Raw genomic sequence first — 21,892 nt, forward strand, 5'->3', positions numbered from 1 at the left:
GAAAAACAAGTTTACCGATCACGTGAGTGAAAACACTCTATAGGAAAAACCCCTCCTGAGCAAACTGCATCCTCATGTTTGGATTCCCATTGATTTAATGACTTTAATGATAGAGGCAAATTTGTTCTACAATAATACTCAAATACCATTATAGTCTTTATAGTTTACTCCTCGAGCCACCAGCTTCAACTTTGATACTTTGTTCTAAAAGCCAAAGCAATGCAAAGCAAAGCATGGTGGAGGTGATGATTAATCACTTGTTTTGGTTCAAATGAAGAAAAAGAAAGTCAAACTAATAATAGCACTTTAACCCTTTCACCCCTAAACCGACCATACTTAGCATTTCACTCTGTCTAACACCAGACGATTTTACTTGTCAATGGGGAATCCCCAGGAGTCAATGGGTTAATCACTCACTAAAAAATGTCCCAATAAAATATTATGTTCCACTAACGACCAAAACTGTACTAATAATTTGAATTACAGCTAAGGTCTGTCAATTTCCATCTGAGTTACCTGGCAGCTCTTACAGTACTTCTCAACATAAAGAAAATAAATTCTGCAGACTTAAACATTCCCAAATAGAAATGCTGTATATTCCAAATATCGTTACGTAAACTCTTCAAGATCTACCTGCTTCAGGAACTTCAAATCAATGAATATTTGGAATAATTTTCCTGGACTCCTGCAAACTATGTGCACTTTTTAATGGTTTGCCCTTTAAAAGTACCGTAACACTCAGAAGTAATAATGCAAATACAACTTAGGCTGTTTTGCCTTATCTACAAGACAAGACAACAATATCCTTTATTCAAACACAATCAATATTAAAGCAATAATACATACTTGTGGGATCATGTGCTAACTATAATAAAGATACATTACAGGAAATAAAAGCTTAAAACTAACTAGGTGACAGACATAGGATATCTACACATCACATAAGGGATAAGAAAAATAAATCAATTGCTATCCAAAGATCATATTGCAAATACACCAAAAGGTAACGGTTGATTGACAAGTTCCTTGTGCAAAATGGTAGAGCATGTTTGAGAAGTTATGATAAAAACTCTAAACATATTTTTACCAAAATTATTTTACTGCCATCAAACCCAATGAGACCCTATGCATGGGACACTGTTTCTAGCTGCAGCTCCAAATCACATGATATATTAATAAATTTTGCCATCTAAGAAAAGAACAAACATGTGGGGTGTAACAAAAAAACAGTCCAAGGCAATAAAGCTTCCTTTCAGCCTTTTCAGGAAAAACTATCCACTGTCAACCATACTTGACTCAAAACAGATTTCTTGATCCAACAACACATAACAGTCCCCTAAAACCAAAATTACATCATTAATGCTTCCAGAAAACAACAGTCCAAAAAAAAACAGATTGGGAAAACAGTCACGAACCTGAATCTATAGATATCTATATACATCTGTACCTACACTTCTGTTCTTCCAAACATTATTTTAACTAACATGGATTTTGATTTTAATTTGAAACTCAAATTAATTGCAAATCCATAACTTGGTAACTACCGTACTTGAACGCAAGGATCGTTGAGTTGTGACTGCTAAAAAGTATAATAACTTAGACATTCACCAGAAAAGGGAATATAAATGACCTTAAAAGCAGCTATTTAAAATATTTGATACTAGGGTTACGTTCCCAATGAGACAATCACATTCAAAATGAAATTCATATCTGATCGAATCATTGATCATTCATGTAGACGTGCCGATCGTAAGGTGTAACGCAGAAAAAAATAACCTTCACGTTGAACAATATTGCCATTTCCCTGCCACCTGGTACAAGCCAATTCACACATGAACGGAAACCTTAGGAATCCTCCTTTCTGCAAATTACAGTAACTTTTTGTACCCGGTGGCAACAAACGTTCCACATTAAAAATTGCGCAAAAAACTCACCTGTTTCGCAGCTCTTTCCCACGAAATAAAATTTTCCAGGAGCAAATTTTCCCAGGATGCTGGTTGGATTGGACTTTCAAACGATTTACACAACATAGACGTTCTCTAAGAATACATTCCACTTGAAACTGGCGTTAAAACTAGCCTTGATCGCTCTAAAAGGGACGGAAACCAACAAGCTACCGATTCTCAACCGGCAGCCATTTTTCTGTTCTTCTCGGGAGCGCTTTTTTCACGAGAGCAAATGATAGTCCCGGAAACGCGTCACGTGCCATATCGCGCGACTCATGCGCAGACATTTTTCGCCAGTGAAGATAGGGACACCGCGGCAAAATGAGTGCGCAGGCTTGACCCACGCGCAAATTGTTTCCACGCGCGAGGGACTGGTACCAATTAGATTTGCAATAGGAACAACAGCGCGGCAAAATGGCGGCAATTTAAATTCTCTGTGTTTGTTTTCATTTCGCGATGATAAGGACAACACTACGTTGATAAGGTTTAAATTTTGAAGAGAGCTTCCTGAAAGACTAATCTTCCGTGTGTCTTTTCAAACCAAAAAACTATAGTTCAAACCAGGAGAAATTTTACCTTGCATTCGAGCGCTAGAGCAAAAGGACGAAGTTCGTAATTTTATTAGCCGCGATGGTCTCTGCGTTGATAAACTTCTGGGGAGAAAACTGTGCACTGAGAAGGAAAACGCGGGGTAAACATCTTTGCAAGGGCACAATGATAATTTCTACTGCGAAGATGGCTTCTGTTGCTTCTGTTGAACGAGGAAATTGTCTGCTTGTTTCATTGAAATCATTTGAAAGCGAGAAATAAGTTCTTTCATGCCCGCATCCCACTCATTCGGCAACTTGGATAAGTCACTTCCCTGCCCTCAATTCTCATATTTTACAACACTAGTTACTTTTCCAAGAGCGAGGCAATAAAATAAAGAAAAGAAGTCTTAATTTTAAGAGAGGATCGCAAAACGTTTTGAAACTAAGTATAAATTTGACTCCAATGCTACTTGATGTTTCCCTTTTACTTAGCGTTTGGTAATGGTCCATCTTTGAAAATATTTTTTCAGCATTTTTCCTGCAGCTATGACACCACTTTTAGCTACTTTTTTACCTGGCTGGTAACTGTAATTTTTTTCCAGCTTTGTCGATCACCTTGTAGAGCCTTGCTGGGATGAGGGTGGGGAGACAAGAGAATCATGATCATGAAACATACAAAACATTCACCTGCATACTCATACTCATGTCACTTTTGCATGCATCGCACCAGCAAAAATCCAGCCTAAATTTTGCACTGTGTGTAAAGATACTGAGAGAGGAATGAAATCATACGTCCAGCAAGATGAGAGGAATTCTGCTTCATACTCTAAGATTTTATTCTGCACAACTGATCCACCCACAATGGCTCTATCTGGACCCACAATGACTCTATCCAATTCATTTTCAACAACAACAACAACAACTACTATAGTATGTGATACCACAAAACAAAATATACAGTAACTCAAATATCTCTCTAATTTTATTTTTGTAACTACCGTATATTCATTATTAACACTATTACAAGTAATTCTCAGAAATTAATATCAAAACCCATGCTCAGCAAGAGAAAGACTAAAATAACATACAGCTGTATTAATGAAAGTAAGACAGTTTACTTGAATAAAAAAAACTAAATTATATTTGCTTGGTCAAACATTGAATTAGAAGGGTGTGGCAAGTAAATAATTATTGTCCCTTTTCCAGACAATTTTGAAGAGCTGTTTGGAAATCATCTTGTATTAATCACTGACATGCTAGCAGCTGTGATGTTTAATTTACAGTAATACTGTTGTCATCATGCAGGATCTCATGCAGGAAAAAAATGAGAGATGAAAAACAACCCTGGCTTTTTTTTCATCTCAAAACCAATAAAACATTCAACGCTGAACTCCTCATCACAATCTCAGAAAACAACCTTGAATGTTGCTTGCCATGCATGGTTTGACCAGATCAGCACACACAGCAGGAAGAGTTTTAAACTTGAGCACTGGAATCAGAATAAATGACATGTTTAAGAAACAAAAGGAAACTGGTCAAAGTTAAACAACAATATTATTAACACTTGCTCATTTTCATGTGCAGATGTCACTTAAGATACTTGAAAAAACTGTGCCCTATTTGTAAAGATTCCATTCTAAAAAAAGCTAAACAACTTAAGTGACTCCCTTAATAAGAGGTTTTGACTAACAATGCATATAAAAACAGTTGCTCACATCTTGAAAGTAATGACAGTCAAAATGACAGCCAGCCGGATATCAATACTTTCCACAAGATTTCTTCAGGTCAGATGACTGGGACAATGAAATCAACAGAAATCTAGAGATCAATAATTAAATTTAATCATACCGCAGCCTAGTGTGTCCTGCAAAGCAACACAGAGCTGGAAAAGAGAGATCACCAACATCTACCAGACAAACTATTGCCCTTGCTGTGGACAACCAGGTCACAGAAGAATTCATAACTCTCGTATCACATGTCAGAGCTTAAAACTTCTGTTGCGTCGAAGCCCTCAGCGTTTTTAGAGGAATTGCCCTTAAGCGAAACACAGTAAACGAAAAATGTAGAGTTTAAAATTTACAACTGTTGTGACCGAAACACGAGCAAACATGGTTTGGCAAAGATAATTATCATGGAAACGACATAAACAAATAAATATTTGATGCCTAAATAAGTTTACCTTTTTTGACTTTCTTGGAAACAACTCGGGCAAGATTTCCGCACAGGTCCCTACTTCATTATGCATACACTCCTTTGTTTCAAGAAAACAATAGCGATAACAATAGACGTCCTTTGGGACTGTGGCGCTTTGTTCTTTCTTTTTAGAGGTGTTTTTTCTAAGTCTATATGGACTTAAAAAAAGTCGGTCGAACTTCTGTCTGAAATACGGAAAATCGAACAGTTTTTCCTGCAATTTCGGCACTTTTCCTGCAATTTTACCCATTTTTCAGTTTTAGAATAAGCACAAGAAGTGGAGTTTCAAGCAATCGTTGTAATAGGGTTCAGATTCGCAAACATAACAAACAAACCAAATAAAAGTACTGATAAGAAATTTAATGGCTACCTGCTCTTTTTATCGTGAAATTGTTCTTCCTGTCTGCTTAAAAATTCGCCGAGACACTGCAAAGTGTATATTTTATTCCTTTCCTGTATTTAGGATCACGAACGGTGCATTTAGAGGGATTTTGCGATTTATCGCTCTTTGTAGAGATCGGAAATATGCTCAATGATATTTCCAAGTAAATAGCTTTGGTAGAGATCCATGGATGTTCCCGTACGAGGCAATCTTCGTTTCACTCGCCATCGTGTCTTTTCAATGCCCTTCTGTGGGCTCGTTTGTCTGGGTCGACGAAGTTTAGGCGATGGTTGACTGCGGTGAGATGATGTTAGCCCTTGTCTTGTAGGCAGTTGTAAACTTTCCGGCCACAGGTAGCTAGGGCTAATATTTTTTCAAGGAAAGTTTACGGTCAGAAAATTAATATGTGTTCTGGCGGATTGAAGGCTATCCATTGCAGTTTTTTCTTGAGCATCGCGAAACAGATCCATGTACCGATGCGGCACTTTGTCTTTGCCAACTGACTGCGTTTTCGCACAGGTTTTGGAGACGGAAGACGAAAGTAAAATGTTTTCTTTGCACCACTCTATGCACAATTCTGGAAAGGCTATAAAGCAGGGACAATTTCCAAATGATCAAATCTCCCATTGCTGTGACCCTTTTACTTCGGTAGCCATCTTGATTATTACGAAGACAAGTTTGCTCCAAAAGAAGGGAAATGTGAAACGATTTTAATTGCAATGAACTCGTGCATGAAAGTTTCCCACGAAAGATGCACCAATCAGACTTTAAGCGTGGTATACTCTTCCACGCAGTGAACTTATAAGTGTGCCGCACGCACGGGGCATGAAGGAAAAGCAGGTCACAGTTCACAGCAATACTGGAAAACCTAAAACTATCACAGGGACTAACCTTAAGCCTAAACAGTGCCTTTAGTCGTAATTAGGGTTACGGTTAGCATTATTAAAGGGATTGGTTGTTTCAAGAGTAGTAAAACAGGTATCTCTTCACGGTAACCTTCAAGTGTAAGTTCGATTGTAGGTGCTCGGCACGGCACGTGTATATAATTACGTATCATTGTTATGTAAATAGTCAGCCAGAATTCAAAATAAATATCATTTTCAAGGTGTGAATTAGCAACTTGACACGTTAGCTCAGTGGTAAAGAACAGGGACAAGTAATCCAGAGGTTTACAGTGGGTCGGAGTTCAAGGCAAGCTGCGAGTGACATATCGTGGGATAAAATGGCAGAAAAAGCAGAGCGGGATCTGGAAATAAAAACAAGACGAAGGGATAGAAAGGGGAAAGCTGGGACAAAAACGAGTAACGGTGTGGGCCATGAAGGGAAAGAAGAGAGAGAGGGAGGGAGAGAAAAAATAAGATCCGTTTTTATTCATCCCGTAAGTACAAATTACCCATGTATATATTCGGTTCTCTTGGGTATACGTATTGTTCTACAAAACAATAGCGCGAATGAATAATTAATTTCTTCTGCATGCATAATGAAGTAGGGACCTGTACGGAAATCATTCCACAACTCGGAACTATTGTTTAGTATTTATGTCGAGGCCATGTTGAGCGTGAGATCTTGATCATCAAAAGGTCCAAAAGAAACGTTTCCTTAAGCTTCACCGCCGAATAAACTCAAAAACAAAGAGCTCGAAAGCTCGAATCAAATGTGTTCGAAGCGGAGCATGCGCACTCATTTTGCCGCGGTGCTCTTCCGATAGTTCTTCACTGGAGAAAAATGTCTGCGCATGAGTCGCGCGATATGGCACGTGACGCGTTTCCGGGACTATCATTGGCTCTCGTGAAAAAAGCACTCCCGGCTGCGGTTTGAGTATCGGTAGCTTGTTGGTTTCCGTTCTTTTAGAGCGATCAAGGCTAGTTTTAACGCCAGTTTCAAGTGGAATGAATTCTTAGAGAACTTACTTGTTGTGTAAAACGTTTGAAAGTCCAATCCAACCAGCATCCTCGGTAAATTTGCTCCTGGAAAATTTTATTTCGTGGGATAAGAGCTTCGAAACAGGTGAGTTTTTTACGCAATTTTAAATGTGGAAAGTTTGTTGCCACCGGGTAAAAAAAGTTACTGTAATGTGCATAAAGGAGGATTCCCAAGGTTTCCGTTCATGTGTGAATTGGTTTGTACCAGGTGGCAAGTAAATGGCAATATTGTCCAACGTGAAGGTTATTTTTTTCTGCGTTACACCTTACGATCGGCACCTCTACATTAATGATCAATGATTCGATCAGATGTGAATTTCATTTTGAATGTGATTGTGTCATTGAGAACGTAACCCTAGCTAGTATCAAAAATTTTAAATAGCTGCTTTTAAGGTCATTTACCCTTTTCTGGTGAAGGTCTAAGTTATTATACTTTTGAGCAGTCACAACTCAACGATCCTTGCGTTCAAGTAGTTTCCAAGTGATGGTCGGATTTGCAATTAATTCGAGTCTAAAATCAAAATCCATGTTAGTTAAAATAATGTTTGGAATTGTAGGTACGGATGTATAGAGATATCAATAGATTCAGGTTCGTGACTGTTTTTGAAATCTTTTTTTTTTTTGGACTATTGTTTTCCGGAAGCATTAATGATGTAATTTTGGTTTTAGGGGACTGTCATGTGTTGTTGGATCAAGGAAATTCTGTTTTGAGTCAAGTATGGTTGACAGTGGATAGTTGTTCTTGAAAAGGCTGAAAGGAAGCTTTATTGCCTTGGACTTTTTTTAGTTACACCCCACATGTTTGGTTTTTTCTTAGATGGTAAAATTTATTAATATATTATATGATTTGGAGCTGCAGCTAGAAACAGTGTCCCATGCATAAGGTCTCATTGGATTTGATGGCAGTAAAATAACTTTGGTAAAAAATATGTTTAAAGTTTTTATCATAACTTCTCATCTCGGTCCTGCTGGACTTCAAACATGCTCTACCATTTTGCACAAGGAACTTGTCAATCAGCCATTACCATTTGGTGTATTTGCAATATGATCTTTGGATAGCAATTGATTTATTTTTCCTATGCCTTATGTGTAGATATCCTATGTTTGTCACATAGTTTTAAGCTTTTATTTCCTGTAGTGTATCTTTATTATAGTTAGCACATGACCCCACAAGTATGTATTATTGCTTTAATATTGATTGTGTTTGAATAAAGGATATTGTTGTCTTGTCTTGTAGATAATGCAAAACAGCCTCAGTTGTATTTGCATTATTTCTGAATGTTACTTTTAAAGGGCAAACCATTAAAAAGTGAACATAGTTTGCAGGAGTTCAGGAAAAATATTCAAAATATTCATTCGAAGTTCCTGAAACAGGTAATTTAAATCTTGAAGAGTTTACATAACCATATTTGGAATATACGCCATTTCTATTTGGGAATGTTTAAGTCCACAGAATTTATTTTCTTTATTATGAGAAGTACTGTAAGACTGTTGACTTCATGGGGTTCCCCATTGACGAGTAAAATCGCCTCGTGTTAGACAGAGCAAAATACTCTGGCTTTAGACAGAGTAAAATACTAACTATGGCCGGTTTAGGGGTGAACGTGTTAATTAAAGTGTGATCATTACTTTGACTTTCTTTTTCTTCATTTGAACCAAAACAAAGTGATTAATCATCACCTCCACCATTGCTATACAACTGCTTTGGCTTTTGGAACAAAGTATCAAAGTTGAAGCTGGTGGCTCAAGGAGTAAACTTTGCAAAAAGGTTAGGTTAAAAATATTTTTATGGTGTTTGAGTATTATTGTAGAACAAATTTGCATAGTATCATAAAAGTCATTAAATCAATGAGAATCCCAGCATGAGGATGCATTTTGCTCAGGAGGGGTCTTTTTTTAAAAACAAAAGCAACCCTTAAAGGTAACAGAATCTTGTTTTGTGTAACTATGTAGGCTAAAGAAATCTGAACCCTTAGAGGAACCAGTTCTAAATTGACAAATGACTGGCATTTTATAATTCATAAGTAAAAGCTATTTGCTCGCTTACCAAATTGTTCTACAGTTCCATTCATTTTTCAGATTGATAGTCTTAACTGTACTGCAGGAACTCTGCCAGCTGTTTGGTCTCAGTATCATAAGGAGTACAAATCCACAAATTTTTCTCCAAAAAGGAACAACAAGAACAACAGTCATTTTTGTAAGGGACTCCCCCTTAAGGTAGTTTGTTCACTTCACCACCGGTGTTTAACACTAACCAGGGACTAAAGCAAGGATGGAAATTGAATACAGCTTAAATAAATTGGACCACTTTTTTTACTTCTTACACTTACTGCATTCAACTTTAGTTTATTCATCCTTTGAAATGGTAGGAATGATTACTATTATTTACAACAATTGCTAAAAATTCATTGCATCTAATGTTGAAATATTTTTTACATATGAGTCTTAAGTATATATGAGTCAATGGGTTAGTGCAGTTACCCTAACCCATAAAATGAAAGCTAAAATTTCAGAGAGTGCTTAGGCCTAATCACTGAAACGAGGGCTTAGGCTTGATCAATAAATTACTGCTATATTGACGGTGAGTCTCATTGACTCATTGACTAATTGACTCATAAATCATGGGACCTCTTTACATATGGAAAGGTAACAGGAGTTATTTCTGCAAAGTCTTCTCCAGAAAAGTGCAACATGGGATTATGCCCCTTTCAAATGTAGCTTTGTATGCTTTTGCTGAATGTTTTTTAACGATTATTACAGAAATATGAAGTTATGGTTTCTTTAAAGTTAAATCTAATGCAAGGGGATTAAAATTATTGAAGCAGCTGTGTTGCAACCAGAGTCCGCAAAGAGAGGTTAAATAATTTGTTGTACTGGAAGTACTTAGTAGGCCAGCGTGAAATTTGTGAAAAGTTTTGGAGGGTGGCACTGAATGATCACCTTCAACAAGTTTTCTAAACTTTGAAGATATCTAATTTTATAACCTCCTGCTGTTTTATTGCTGGAAGATAAAATCAATTCCTGATTAAGTATTTTTTGTTGTCACATCAACCCACTACAATGTGGTGAAAGCGTATTATTAGATGTAGTAATATTTTGTTACAGTAAAATTCTCCCTGCTAGTAAGCTGGGAGAACTTAGAATATTGTTGTTTTGGCTATTCAGAGTTAACCTAATCTATGTTTATTTCTATAATTTGGAGGAAAGCAAACAATTGGCATTTTGCTTGGAACAACTATAACAAAATATAATTGCAACTAAAACGTTTTCCTTCTAGTGTACCCAATATGAGGTGCTATGACATGTTAAGTATGATTTTGGTTATTATTACTGCTAAATTCACTTTAAAATTTATTTTTGAATGACTGAAACACATTTCTAAATTTTCCTCAATGAACCACTTGAATGGCAATTTTAACAACTTAGTTTTGAAAAACAATGCGAAAATCTTAACATTTTCTGTTAGATGCGGGCTCCCGCGGAAACAATGTGTAAATATTTAGTTGGAAGAGAAACCATTTGGAAATTTAGTGGTATCTTTTTTGTTCCACTGTTTAAAAGATAAACGCATGAAATTGAAATCAAAATCGTAATCCATTAGCTGGTAAGCTCCACAAACAAATTTCCACTCAAACATTGTCACAGCAAACTAGACTCGCGTTGACCTTGAAATTGTTGAGAAATTTCCCTCGTAGCACTGTTGGCTGAAAAGTACGGTGGTCCACAACTAAAAAGAGAATCTCGCTGGCATAAAAACGCACTATGCAGTCAAAACATTTGTCCGTTTTACTGGCCTGAAAAAGGTTTGTTTTTTAATCGACGGAGATCGGATAAAGGGCTAGTACTTCGTGTCAAGCCAACTTCTCATTTGCATTTAGATTAACATTTACAATATCTATACAGAAAGTATCCCAAACATTAAAAAAAAGCTAACCTTAGGCCTAGAAACTTTTCTTTAGTCCTAATTAGGCCTGTTAAAGGTTAGCTTTTATGAAAGTTTGGGAGCCATGTTTGATTTGAGCTATTGAAGTCACATGACAAGGCTTCGACCAATCAGACATTTTTCGCCAGTGAACGATAGTTCTATGTACTCGTTTCTGCACTCTTTTCACGTCAGGAGGACGTTCGTCACAATTTCCCTCAGTTCAAAGTATTCCAACGGCATATTTTTTCTTGTCAGTAAATGACTACATTTATGTTGCAGTGAATGCGTTGCACTGACTATCCTTAACGTTAAAAAATAAACGCAAAAATAAATTCTGAAAATCTCACCAATTTCGAACGAACGATTTTTTATCCACTTTCACTTTTTATTATTATTATTATTATTATTATTATTATTATTATTATTATTATTATTATTATTATTATTATTATTTTGTCTCTATTATCTTCCTGTTGATGTCGTTTTTCTTGAAACGAATTTTCCATGGCTTGATGGACTACAGGACGATAAGCTATTTTGGAGATTTGAATTAGTGACCGGGTTGTTTTCACATCCTCTCGGCATGCTATACGGCAGTTAGAGCTCGACTTCTGTTTCGAAATCCGTCACCATTGTATGTTGCGGTCCATATCGAACTAGCCGCGTGGAGTTTAGTTTTATCCCTTGTCTCCTTTTTTACCCTCCGCACTTCCTGCCTCGTACGGAAAGCTTCTTTTACCGGAGTCGTCGCTCGAAGGCTGATGAGCATTGTCGCTCATAAAGGCTTTCAATAGCAGAGTAACAAGATCGGATGTAAGTAGTTTGATAACGTACGGTGATTGAAATTTGGATATGACCCCAAACATGTTTCCAAAAGTTGTTTTTTTTTTCATTTAAAAACGTTTGCAGTTTTCCTACGTGGAACTGATTATGTGCATTGACACTATTAGCGGTCGTCTATGGCCATGAATCACGCGGAGGAAGTGCATTGAAACTCGTTTTTCAAGTTTGGTCATTATGTCTAGGAAAAGTCGCCATAAAATAATACTACTTTCTCTTCCGTCCAAGAATTAATTTCAAATCTACCCCTTCATGTTACATAATTTGAATAGACTTATAACAAGAATTGCTGAGACAGTGACCCTTTAAATAGGAAAACGATTAAATAGGACTCCTCTTTTCCGAGTGTAAATTACGGCCTTTGTGTCTCATCTATGTTTACAATGAGGTCATTTTTAAACTGAAATATTTTACAATCACAGCGGCCTTGGAGGCTTACTGCCAATTGAGAATGTTTTGCTACTATGATAAAGACAAGACAAGCTTAAGGTTAAGAAATTCTTATAGAACCAAAAGATAAGGCACGAGGATGCAAGCGCCGTACCCAGGCAACTGGTACCGTGGCCAGTTGCAGTTTTGAGGGTTAGCCCAAACCATGAAACCACAATCTACAAACAAACCGACAAAACAAGTGAAGTATATCGACCAAATTTGTCGATACAACTAAAACTTTCCTTACCTGACTCGATACTTCCATTTATAACGGCATAATGAAGACTGAAAACATCGTACCAACCATTTGATCTCAACTGGACAGTAACGCCCGGATACAAAGTATAAATGAAAAACCATTCCGAGACACAAGAATAGTACAAAAGCCAATTGCCACTGGCATCCCGAACGCTTAGCCTAAAACTAAAAAAAAGTATGTATGTAATTAAAAGAAGGACAGAAGTTACAAATACTTAAAAGTTATTTTAGCAGGTCAAGTAAAGTGTTTTTTGCTTCATCTCAGGTTGTTCATCTTATTAGATCTTTTAACTACTACTACTACTACTACTACTACTACTACTACTACTACTACTACTACCACTACTACTACCACTACTACTACTACTACTACTACTACTACTACTACTACTACTACTACTACTACTACTACTACTACTACTACTACTACTACTACTGCTACTACTACTACTATTACTACCACTGCTGCTGCTAGTGCTACTGCTACTGCTACTGCTACTGCTACTGCTACTGCTACTGCTGCTGCTACTCTGCTACTGCTACTGCTAACACTATAGACTGCAGGCAGGCTCTCCGATGGACTGGTCTCACGGCTCGCAGGCTAAAACCACTACCACTGCCACTGCTACCGCTGCCACTGCTACTGCTAGGGCTACTGCTTCTGCTACTACTGCTGCTGCCACAATAACAACAACAACTACTACTACTACTTTAACTAGTACTACTACTACTACTACTACTACTACTACTACTACTACTACTACTACTACTACTACTACTACTACTACTACTACTACTACCATTACCCTTGTTATAATATTAATTAAGTAGCTTTTGCAATGGTGTAAAATCTTTCGGTCATGCAAATAAAGCGATTTATTACTTACTTACTTACTACTACTGGTGCTGCTGCTGCTACTAATACTACCACTATTGTCCACTGCTTTTACAGTTACAGTTTATTTGACGTCTCCTAACGCTCCCGCTCCGCAAATTTTTTTTATACTAAATTTAGTACCTGCAACCAATGTTCATCTTCTTATCAGGCACAAGAACAATGTGTTTCCCATTTTTGGTGCTGTCTCCCATGGTCCACTGACACTGAGTTTCTGTTACCGTTTGACCTCTTTTGAAGGAGAGTTGTCCAACCGGCTCCGCTATTACACCTCCACATTCTAAATAAAGATAACTTTTCTTACAAACTGTTCTCTGGAATTTGATCTCTTATTTGATCGGTTTTGGTCTGGAGCGAGTGGATATTTCATACTTCCCTAATACCAGGCACAGGGCCTCAAAACGAGTGTATATGTTCTGGTTTAATTTTTTTTCAAACCAGTTTAAATTTTTCATTTTTATTTAAGCAACTGTTTAAAGAAGGCATTTTTCTTTTTTTAGGGGTGTAGATAAAAAAAATAGGGGCTTGGTTTTTTGAGGAGGTTAAAAAGAACTAGACATCTTTCCCTCCCTTCTACTCGCCTACCCCTTCCCGATCTTCTCTATTACCTCCATCCTACCCACCCTTCCTTTACTTTCCAGTTGTATACTGCTCTATTCAATTTAAAATCTGACAGACAAATATTTATAAATCTCATATCATACAAGTTATATTGCCAAAGGAATGATTAAAGAATATCACTGTTTTTTCATTATGAAAAGTAGTCCTACTTGTAAAAGACAGAAAAGGATTTAGCTCTGACGAAGGGCTAACACTCGAAACGTCAGCTTTTGAATTTCTTTACAGTGATCGATTTACCATATCAATTCGGTTGATAAACCATTTTATTTCTTTGACTTCCCCACCGACACAGCATCGCAGCTCCTTTACAAACTTAATCCTCTTACCTTACGTGTAAAAGAATGCTTTACTTTCACCAACCATAAGCCGATATTTTTAACCCAAAAACCAAGGCAAGGGTTGTTTTAGACTAAACACTGCAAATAATTGACTACTCCAATCTGATTATCACTACAATGCGTGCCAAACCGTTACCTAGAATGCAATGTCTGACACTTGCAGACTGCAGACTAACCGTAACTTTCAGTAAAAGCTATGGGTGCTTAGGCTTAAATGCTGCTTCTTAGCGCTATTTGAAATGGGTGCTTTATAGACTTAAACACTGTTTATCGACGCTATTTGTAGGCAGTCTGCAAATGCTAACTGTTTCAAATAAGTGCGTAAACCTAATTGAGAGCTTAACGCTAATCACCTCGCACCAAGTTGAAAATTTAACCCTAAACACTAAAAATCATTGTTCACATGCATAAATAATCATTATTGTCTTTGATAGCATCACAGACAACAATCCATCATAATAATCTTTAATAATTTCTCACGGCTATTAATCTTAATACATACTCCATAAAATTAATTGCAGAAATATATCCAAATATGTTAAAATGGGCAGTATTCTAAAAAAATAAACTGGTTTGACCTTTTCAAACCAAAAACAAAATTAAACCACAACATATATCTCTCGTATACCAGAGAAAAAGGTCAAGGTTTTTTTTTTTAATTCAAACGCGGTGGTTAATGTTTCTCGTTGAGAACATACTATGGACAGGTTGTCGAATTACAACAAAGTCAAAAGGAAAAAAAGGTCTACAGGTCTTTTCATGGCGCTGAACGGATGCGGAATCTTCTCGATAATATTGATGAGAGTGGGTGCTTTCCCTTTCCCCGCATAAGTGGGCTTTCTAAGGTACTAGATAACCTAAACGTTCTGCACTCTTAAGAGAATCCCATGATCCTAAGTGTTGTTTAAGGTGGCTGGAACCAGTTTCACTACTTTCAAGGACCTTTTTATTAGAAGGGTTGTCACTACAAAACTGTATCACATAAAAGAAATGTTATGGTACCATATCAAACGCCAATTGTTACTTAACAAAGTGCGCTCACTATTTTGACGTAATAGGTAACCATGGCAACATGAAAGCTCTCCAAAAACACCCTATATTTCGTCTTTACTTGCTTATATCTTAAAAATGAACTCGGTGACCCCCCATTTTTTATTGTAGAATAGTACAATTTGACATTGGACTATCTGCAAAGTTAAAAAAAAAACTTGGGAGCCAATTAAGAGCTACCTTAACTTTTCGAAAAATTAAGGTAGCTCTGAATTGACTCCCAAGAATTTTTTTAAGCTTTGGTGATAGTTCTATCTCAAGATGCTAATTACTATTCTACAATAAAAAATGGGGGTCACCGAGTTCATTTTTAAGATATAAGCAAGTAAAGACGAAATTTAGGGTGTTTTTGGAGACCTTTCATGTTGCCATGGTAACCCATTACGTCAAAATTGTGAGCGCATTTTGTTAAGCAATAATTGGTGTTTGACGTGGTACCATAATATTGCTGTTACGTGATATAGTATAGTAGTTATAACTCATCTAACAAGAAGGTCTCTAAAAGTGGTGAAACTGGTTCCAGCCACCTTAAAAAAAGCTTAAAATGCAATTAATTTTATATCTTCTGGTAAAATGAAAGACTCATGTTGCTTTTAGGATAATTGAAACTGCGCTAAAATTTGCAACTGAAACCCACCTTACCTTAGCGAGAGTTCCTTGTTGCAGGACACTCGTGCGGACATTTTTTATTGGTCCCTAACATTTCCTTGTTATTTTAATATTTCTAACTGTTGATGAAGTAGTCAACATAGCATATGGAACCAAATTCTAAGAGATTCAAATGAAAGTGGTGTGGCGGCCATACTGGGGAGCAAGGCTAACGAAAAACATTTAATGATAATAAACTAACATTTTGATAATATCAATAATAATCATAATAGTAATAATAAATAATAATAATAATACTGTAATAATAATAATAATAATAATAATAATAATACTGTATAAAATATATATATATATAATAATAATAATAATAATAATAATAATAATAATAATAATAATAATAATAATAATAATAATGAACTAATGGCTCACTATAACTTGGTGGTGATGACATAATGAAACCCGGTGATGGTATATTATTTACTCTGCATAGTCACTCACCTGACATAATAAGTGGTCCGCAACTTATCCCAACACTTTTTGGATAATAGTATGAACAGTAGTAACTGACTCCACGTCTAGCGCAGTTGAGAAGTGAGGTTTCATGTCCATCACAGTCATACCGCTCGGTTAGTATGGAACCATTCCCCCCTCCAAAAGGGTTATTCCTGTACACGTTAGGATTTTGGGGAAGCCAAAGCATGCGACACACTACTCGAGCCTCGTCATAAGAGAACCAGTCACTGCAGACAGTCCACCAAGTACCGTTGATATAGATTTCAACCCTACCCTGAGTAGGGGCCCCTCCATCGGCCAAACGGACGGCCCCTGAAAAATAAAAGTGGTCCATGTCACAGGTTACTCAAACTTCCCTTTCGTGATAAATGAGGATTGAGGATAAATGCTTAGGGTGCCACCACAGTGCTCTTTGCGACGTATCATCAGTCGTGATAATTTTTACAGTACATTTTCCTTTTGAAGTCGAATATCTCTGATTTCTAATAGTTATTCTTAACCACATCTCGCGGGAGATTGTTGTTTCTTTTCCTGAGCATTCCGGCACCGGATCCTTTTATCTTCCCCTGCCCCTTTGTTTCTCCCCAGGATACGATGACTAGCACGTGTCAAACTGGCTCCTTTGGGTTCGGCTTAGAAACGTGATTACATCACCAGTCCTTTGCATTGCCACTATCTTGGATCTGCTGTCTTCTGTTCTCCGTATTTCTAATAAAAACGTCTGAGATCAATCTCGATTGACTTTGAAATTGCGTGAAACAATAAAAAGAATTTATGCCACACGAGCTCATCGAAAACATCAGTTGTATTTTAAAATGACATTTTCTCGATGTTACGCTTGAAGTCAAATTAATGTACTCTGTGTCCGTACGTGTCAAACGACGGTGGTGAACACTTGACGATAGAAACAGCACTTTTTGTAAATAACTAACAAATGGTTTTCCAAGTCCTGTTTAAGTAAGGCATTACCTTCATCTGGGACAGCAACCGCTGACACCACCAGTCCTGTAAAGCAAAGCGAACATATTTTGTTTGATACAATTGCGTACTTATAATTATTATGTTATATTTGGAAAAACTTCTGGGGAAAACTGTAATTGCCCTGAGCGGGATTTGAACCCACGTCCCCCTGATCACAGGCATACAAGGGTAATTAAATGTAAAGAGTCAGTTAAGTAGATCCCTTGAGCCAACAACGTATCACCCCAGGAGGTGAGGATCACCCCAGGAGGATCGCAAATGGATTCACAGTCCCAGTTGAGGAGAAATTGAGAGAAAGTTACAGGAAACTCAACACTGGACAACTTCTGGGGAAAACCCTTGTCCACCTGTGAATCACGTGTTGATCCAGCGTTGTCACATAGAAAAACTGGCTCTTAAAGAGTCCCACGTAAATGCCACACATTAAGTGATCAATCAGCCATGTTGCCAGCATGGTTGTCCTGATGGTGTAGTGGTCATCACACCCGGCTAGTGATCAGGGGGACGTGGGTTCAAATCACGCTCAGGGCAATTACAGTTTTCCCCAGAGGTTGTTGAGTGTTGAGTTTCCTGTAACTTTCTCTCAATTTCTCCTCAACTTGGACTGTGAATCCATTTGCGATCCTCATGGGGATGATACGTTGTTGGCTCATCTACTTAACTGACGTAACTGGCTATATATATATATATATATATATATAAAACTGGTTAAAAATGAAGCCGAAAATGGACAACTTTTGGTTGAAAAACTATAAAAAAAATTAAAATTCTTTAAAACGTTTCGGTCTCTCGACCTTCTTCAGTTACAAAAGAGCCGGTAGAAAAATCTACAACTTAAATAGGGTTTTACAACAATGAATAAAAACCGGTTACATAAGAAATTCAAAGAAAACAATAGGAATCCCCGAAGGGGGCCCCTGAACACTGAAATAACCACAATTAACACTTATAACTATCTAGAGCATACAAAAGGACTTTTTAAAAAAAAAAAAAAATTCAATGTTAAAAAACACCTTAAGAAATATGCAACAACTTGCCCTAAGTCCGCTAAAGTCAAGTATAGTGGATACGATTTTTTGAATGGAATTCTTGTCTTTTGTTCAACCCGAAAGGTGAAAGGGAAAACAACTGCGCACTCCAGTATGCTTCTTTGGTGATGAGTAAATTTTCAGTGTTCTCGGACGTACTGTTTTGAATTTGGTCAATACATTGAAATGTAAAGTCCGATAACACATGTGGGGTTCGGTTAAAATGTGAGGCAACTTCGCAAGTTTTTTTGTTTGTTTTCATAGAAGATTTGTGATTTCTAAATCTAACTTTAAATTCGGTCGTGGTAGAACCGACATACTGGAGATTACACTTCTTGCAATGAACCAAATAAATAACATTCGCTGAATTGCACGAGAGTTTCTGCCGAACAAAATATGTTTTACCCGTTTGTGCGCTCGAGAAGGTTTGCGAGTTGACCAAGAAATTCTTACAAAGATCGCATCTGGTTTTGTTACAAGTGAAACACCCCGCTGATGGCAATGTAAGCGACTCTGGTGAGCCCTTTCTACACTTAGAAGGTGCCAGAATTTCCTTGAGGTTCTTAGACCTGCGAAAGGATGAAATTATGGAATTCGGTGGAAAAAGCTCCTTAAGTTTTGGCGATGAGAGCAAAAAATGAAAATGCTTTTTAATCAACCCATTAATAGACGGTAAATTAGGGTTATATGTAAGAACAAAAGGAAAAATCTTTTTGGAATCTCTGACTTTGGCTTGAAGTAAATCATTTCTAGGAATGCTCGCCGCTCTAGAAAATTCTCGTGAGACCAATTCTTCTGGATATCCCTGGTCAACTAGGTAGCCCTTATACTCCTTCAGCCTTTTGTTGAGGAAACAAAAGAATTGGTCTCACGAGAATTTTCTAGAGCGGCGAGCATTCCTAGAAATGATTTACTTCAAGCCAAAGTCAGAGATTCCAAAAAGATTTTTCCTTTTGTTCTTACATATAACCCTAATTTACCGTCTATTAATGGGTTGATTAAAAAGCATTTTCATTTTTTGCTCTCATCGCCAAAACTTAAGGAGCTTTTTCCACCGAATTCCATAATTTCATCCTTTCGCAGGTCTAAGAACCTCAAGGAAATTCTGGCACCTTCTAAGTGTAGAAAGGGCTCACCAGAGTCGCTTACATTGCCATCAGCGGGGTGTTTCACTTGTAACAAAACCAGATGCGATCTTTGTAAGAATTTCTTGGTCAACTCGCAAACCTTCTCGAGCGCACAAACGGGTAAAACATATTTTGTTCGGCAGAAACTCTCGTGCAATTCAGCGAATGTTATTTATTTGGTTCATTGCAAGAAGTGTAATCTCCAGTATGTCGGTTCTACCACGACCGAATTTAAAGTTAGATTTAGAAATCACAAATCTTCTATGAAAACAAACAAAAAAACTTGCGAAGTTGCCTCACATTTTAACCGAACCCCACATGTGTTATCGGACTTTACATTTCAATGTATTGACCAAATTCAAAACAGTACGTCCGAGAACACTGAAAATTTACTCATCACCAAAGAAGCATACTGGAGTGCGCAGTTGTTTTCCCTTTCACCTTTCGGGTTGAACAAAAGACAAGAATTCCATTCAAAAAATCGTATCCACTATACTTGACTTTAGCGGACTTAGGGCAAGTTGTTGCATATTTCTTAAGGTGTTTTTTAACATTGAATTTTTTTTTTTTTAAAAGTCCTTTTGTATGCTCTAGATAGTTATAAGTGTTAATTGTGGTTATTTCAGTGTTCAGGGGCCCCTTCGGGGATTCCTATTGTTTTCTTTGAATTTCTTATGTAACCGGTTTTTATTCATTGTTGTAAAACCCTATTTAAGTTGTAGATTTTTCTACCGGCTCTTTTGTAACTGAAGAAGGTCGAGAGACCGAAACGTTTTAAAGAATTTTAAATTTTTTTATAGTTTTTCAACCAAAAGTTGTCCATTTTCGGCTTCATTTTTAACCAGTTTTTTATCATCTACCGAATCAGGACTGTGAATCCTTGTGATCCTTTTGGTTGGCATCTTTGTTGGCTCAGGAAGCACTCATAACCGTCTCTCTCTCTATATATATATATATATATATATATATCTATATATATATATATATATAATGAAATGACGTGATAAATTGATCATCAGCTAAAAGTGCTCAATGGGTTTACCAGAGCTTTCAGTAGCTAAAAAACTTGGATTAGACAACCGTATCGAAAAACTTGCAGAGAAAGAAGCTTTCATAACCTTGAAAGATCACAAACCTGAATTTCACGACCATCCAACATGCCGCCTTATCAACCCCTCCAAATCCGAGATTGGTATAATTAGTAAGCGAATCTTAGACGAGATCAACACCACCATAATCCAAAAGACACAAATCAATCAGTGGAAAAATACGACCAGCGTACTGAACTGGTTCAATGCCCTACAGCACAAAGAAAACCTCTCATTCATATGCTTTGATGTATGTGACTTCTACCCCTCTATCACGGAAAAACTGCTTGCCAAAGCACTCGACTTCGCCAACAACTACAGACCCATCAGTGCCGACGAGAGAGAAATCCTTTTCCTCTCCAAGCAATCTCTACTGTTTTCCAATGATTGCCCCTGGGAGAAAAAATCCTCTGCCAGCCGATTCGACGTAACAATGGGATCTTTCGATGGCGCTGAAACATGCGAACTAGTGGGTTGTTATTTATTGTCCTGTCTAACCAAAAAGTATGGCAACTGCATCGGCCTGTATAGAGACGACGGTTTGGCAGCTTTTAACTCAAACCCTCAACAGATCGAAAGAATCAAGAAGGGCTTCTGCCAAATTTTCCGTGAAAACGACTTAAAGATCACAGTCGAAGCAAAAATCACTAAAGTAAATTTCTTAGACGTCACCCTTGACCTCCAATCTGGAAAGCACTATCCCTACACAAAAGAAGGAAACATCCCACTCTACGTTCACAAGAAATCCAATCATCCCCCATCCATCCTAAAGAACATACCGGAATCCATAAACAAGCGCCTCTCAGAAATTTCTTCCGACAAAGAATCATTTGATAAAGCGAAAGAAACCTACCAAGATGCACTCAACAAGAGCGGCTACATATATAATCTAACATACAGAAAAACAACTCCAGAAACCAAACACCGGAAGAATAGGCCTAGAAACATCACCTGGTTCAATCCTCCGTACAGCCAAAACGTCAAAACAAAAGTTGGAAAGTGTTTCCTCACCTTATTCGGCAAGCACTTCCCAAAATCACACCCTTTGCACAGAATTTTCAACCGGAACACTCTCAAAATTAGTTATAGCTGCATGAGCAATGTAAAAACAATTATCTCCAACCAAAATAAAGCCGTCATTAACAAGTCATCAAATCCACCCGCTCAAACTATCAACACTTGCAACTGCCGTGACAAAAGATCCTGCCCTCTAG

The 21,892-nt window shown here is 37.3% G+C and overlaps 1 protein-coding gene and 1 long non-coding RNA gene across 2 annotated transcripts in view; one reads left to right on the top strand and one right to left on the bottom strand.

Annotated features, from left to right (window-relative positions):
• Positions 1–3,560: 3,560 nt before the first annotated feature.
• LOC138029979 (galectin-3-binding protein B-like) overlaps positions 3,561–21,892 on the bottom strand; it is a 30,712-nt gene continuing 12,380 nt past the window's right edge. The window contains exons 2-6 of the mRNA XM_068877817.1: positions 17,424–17,459; positions 16,440–16,766; positions 13,447–13,603; positions 12,418–12,593; positions 3,561–3,965 (exon numbers count right to left, since the gene is read on the bottom strand). Of these exons, the coding sequence (XP_068733918.1) occupies positions 3,874–3,965; positions 12,418–12,593; positions 13,447–13,603; positions 16,440–16,766; positions 17,424–17,459 (788 nt within the window). The 3' untranslated portion in view covers positions 3,561–3,873. The remainder of the gene's footprint in view (positions 3,966–12,417; positions 12,594–13,446; positions 13,604–16,439; positions 16,767–17,423; positions 17,460–21,892) is intronic.
• Positions 6,969–8,221, top strand: LOC138030055 (uncharacterized). The gene is made up of 2 exons (XR_011128026.1): positions 6,969–7,058; positions 7,643–8,221. It is a non-coding gene; the product is annotated as an uncharacterized lncRNA (long non-coding RNA).

Source organism: Montipora capricornis, chromosome 13 (assembly GCF_036669925.1).
Source record: "Montipora capricornis isolate CH-2021 chromosome 13, ASM3666992v2, whole genome shotgun sequence".
Taxonomy (NCBI): Eukaryota; Metazoa; Cnidaria; class Anthozoa; order Scleractinia; family Acroporidae; genus Montipora; species Montipora capricornis.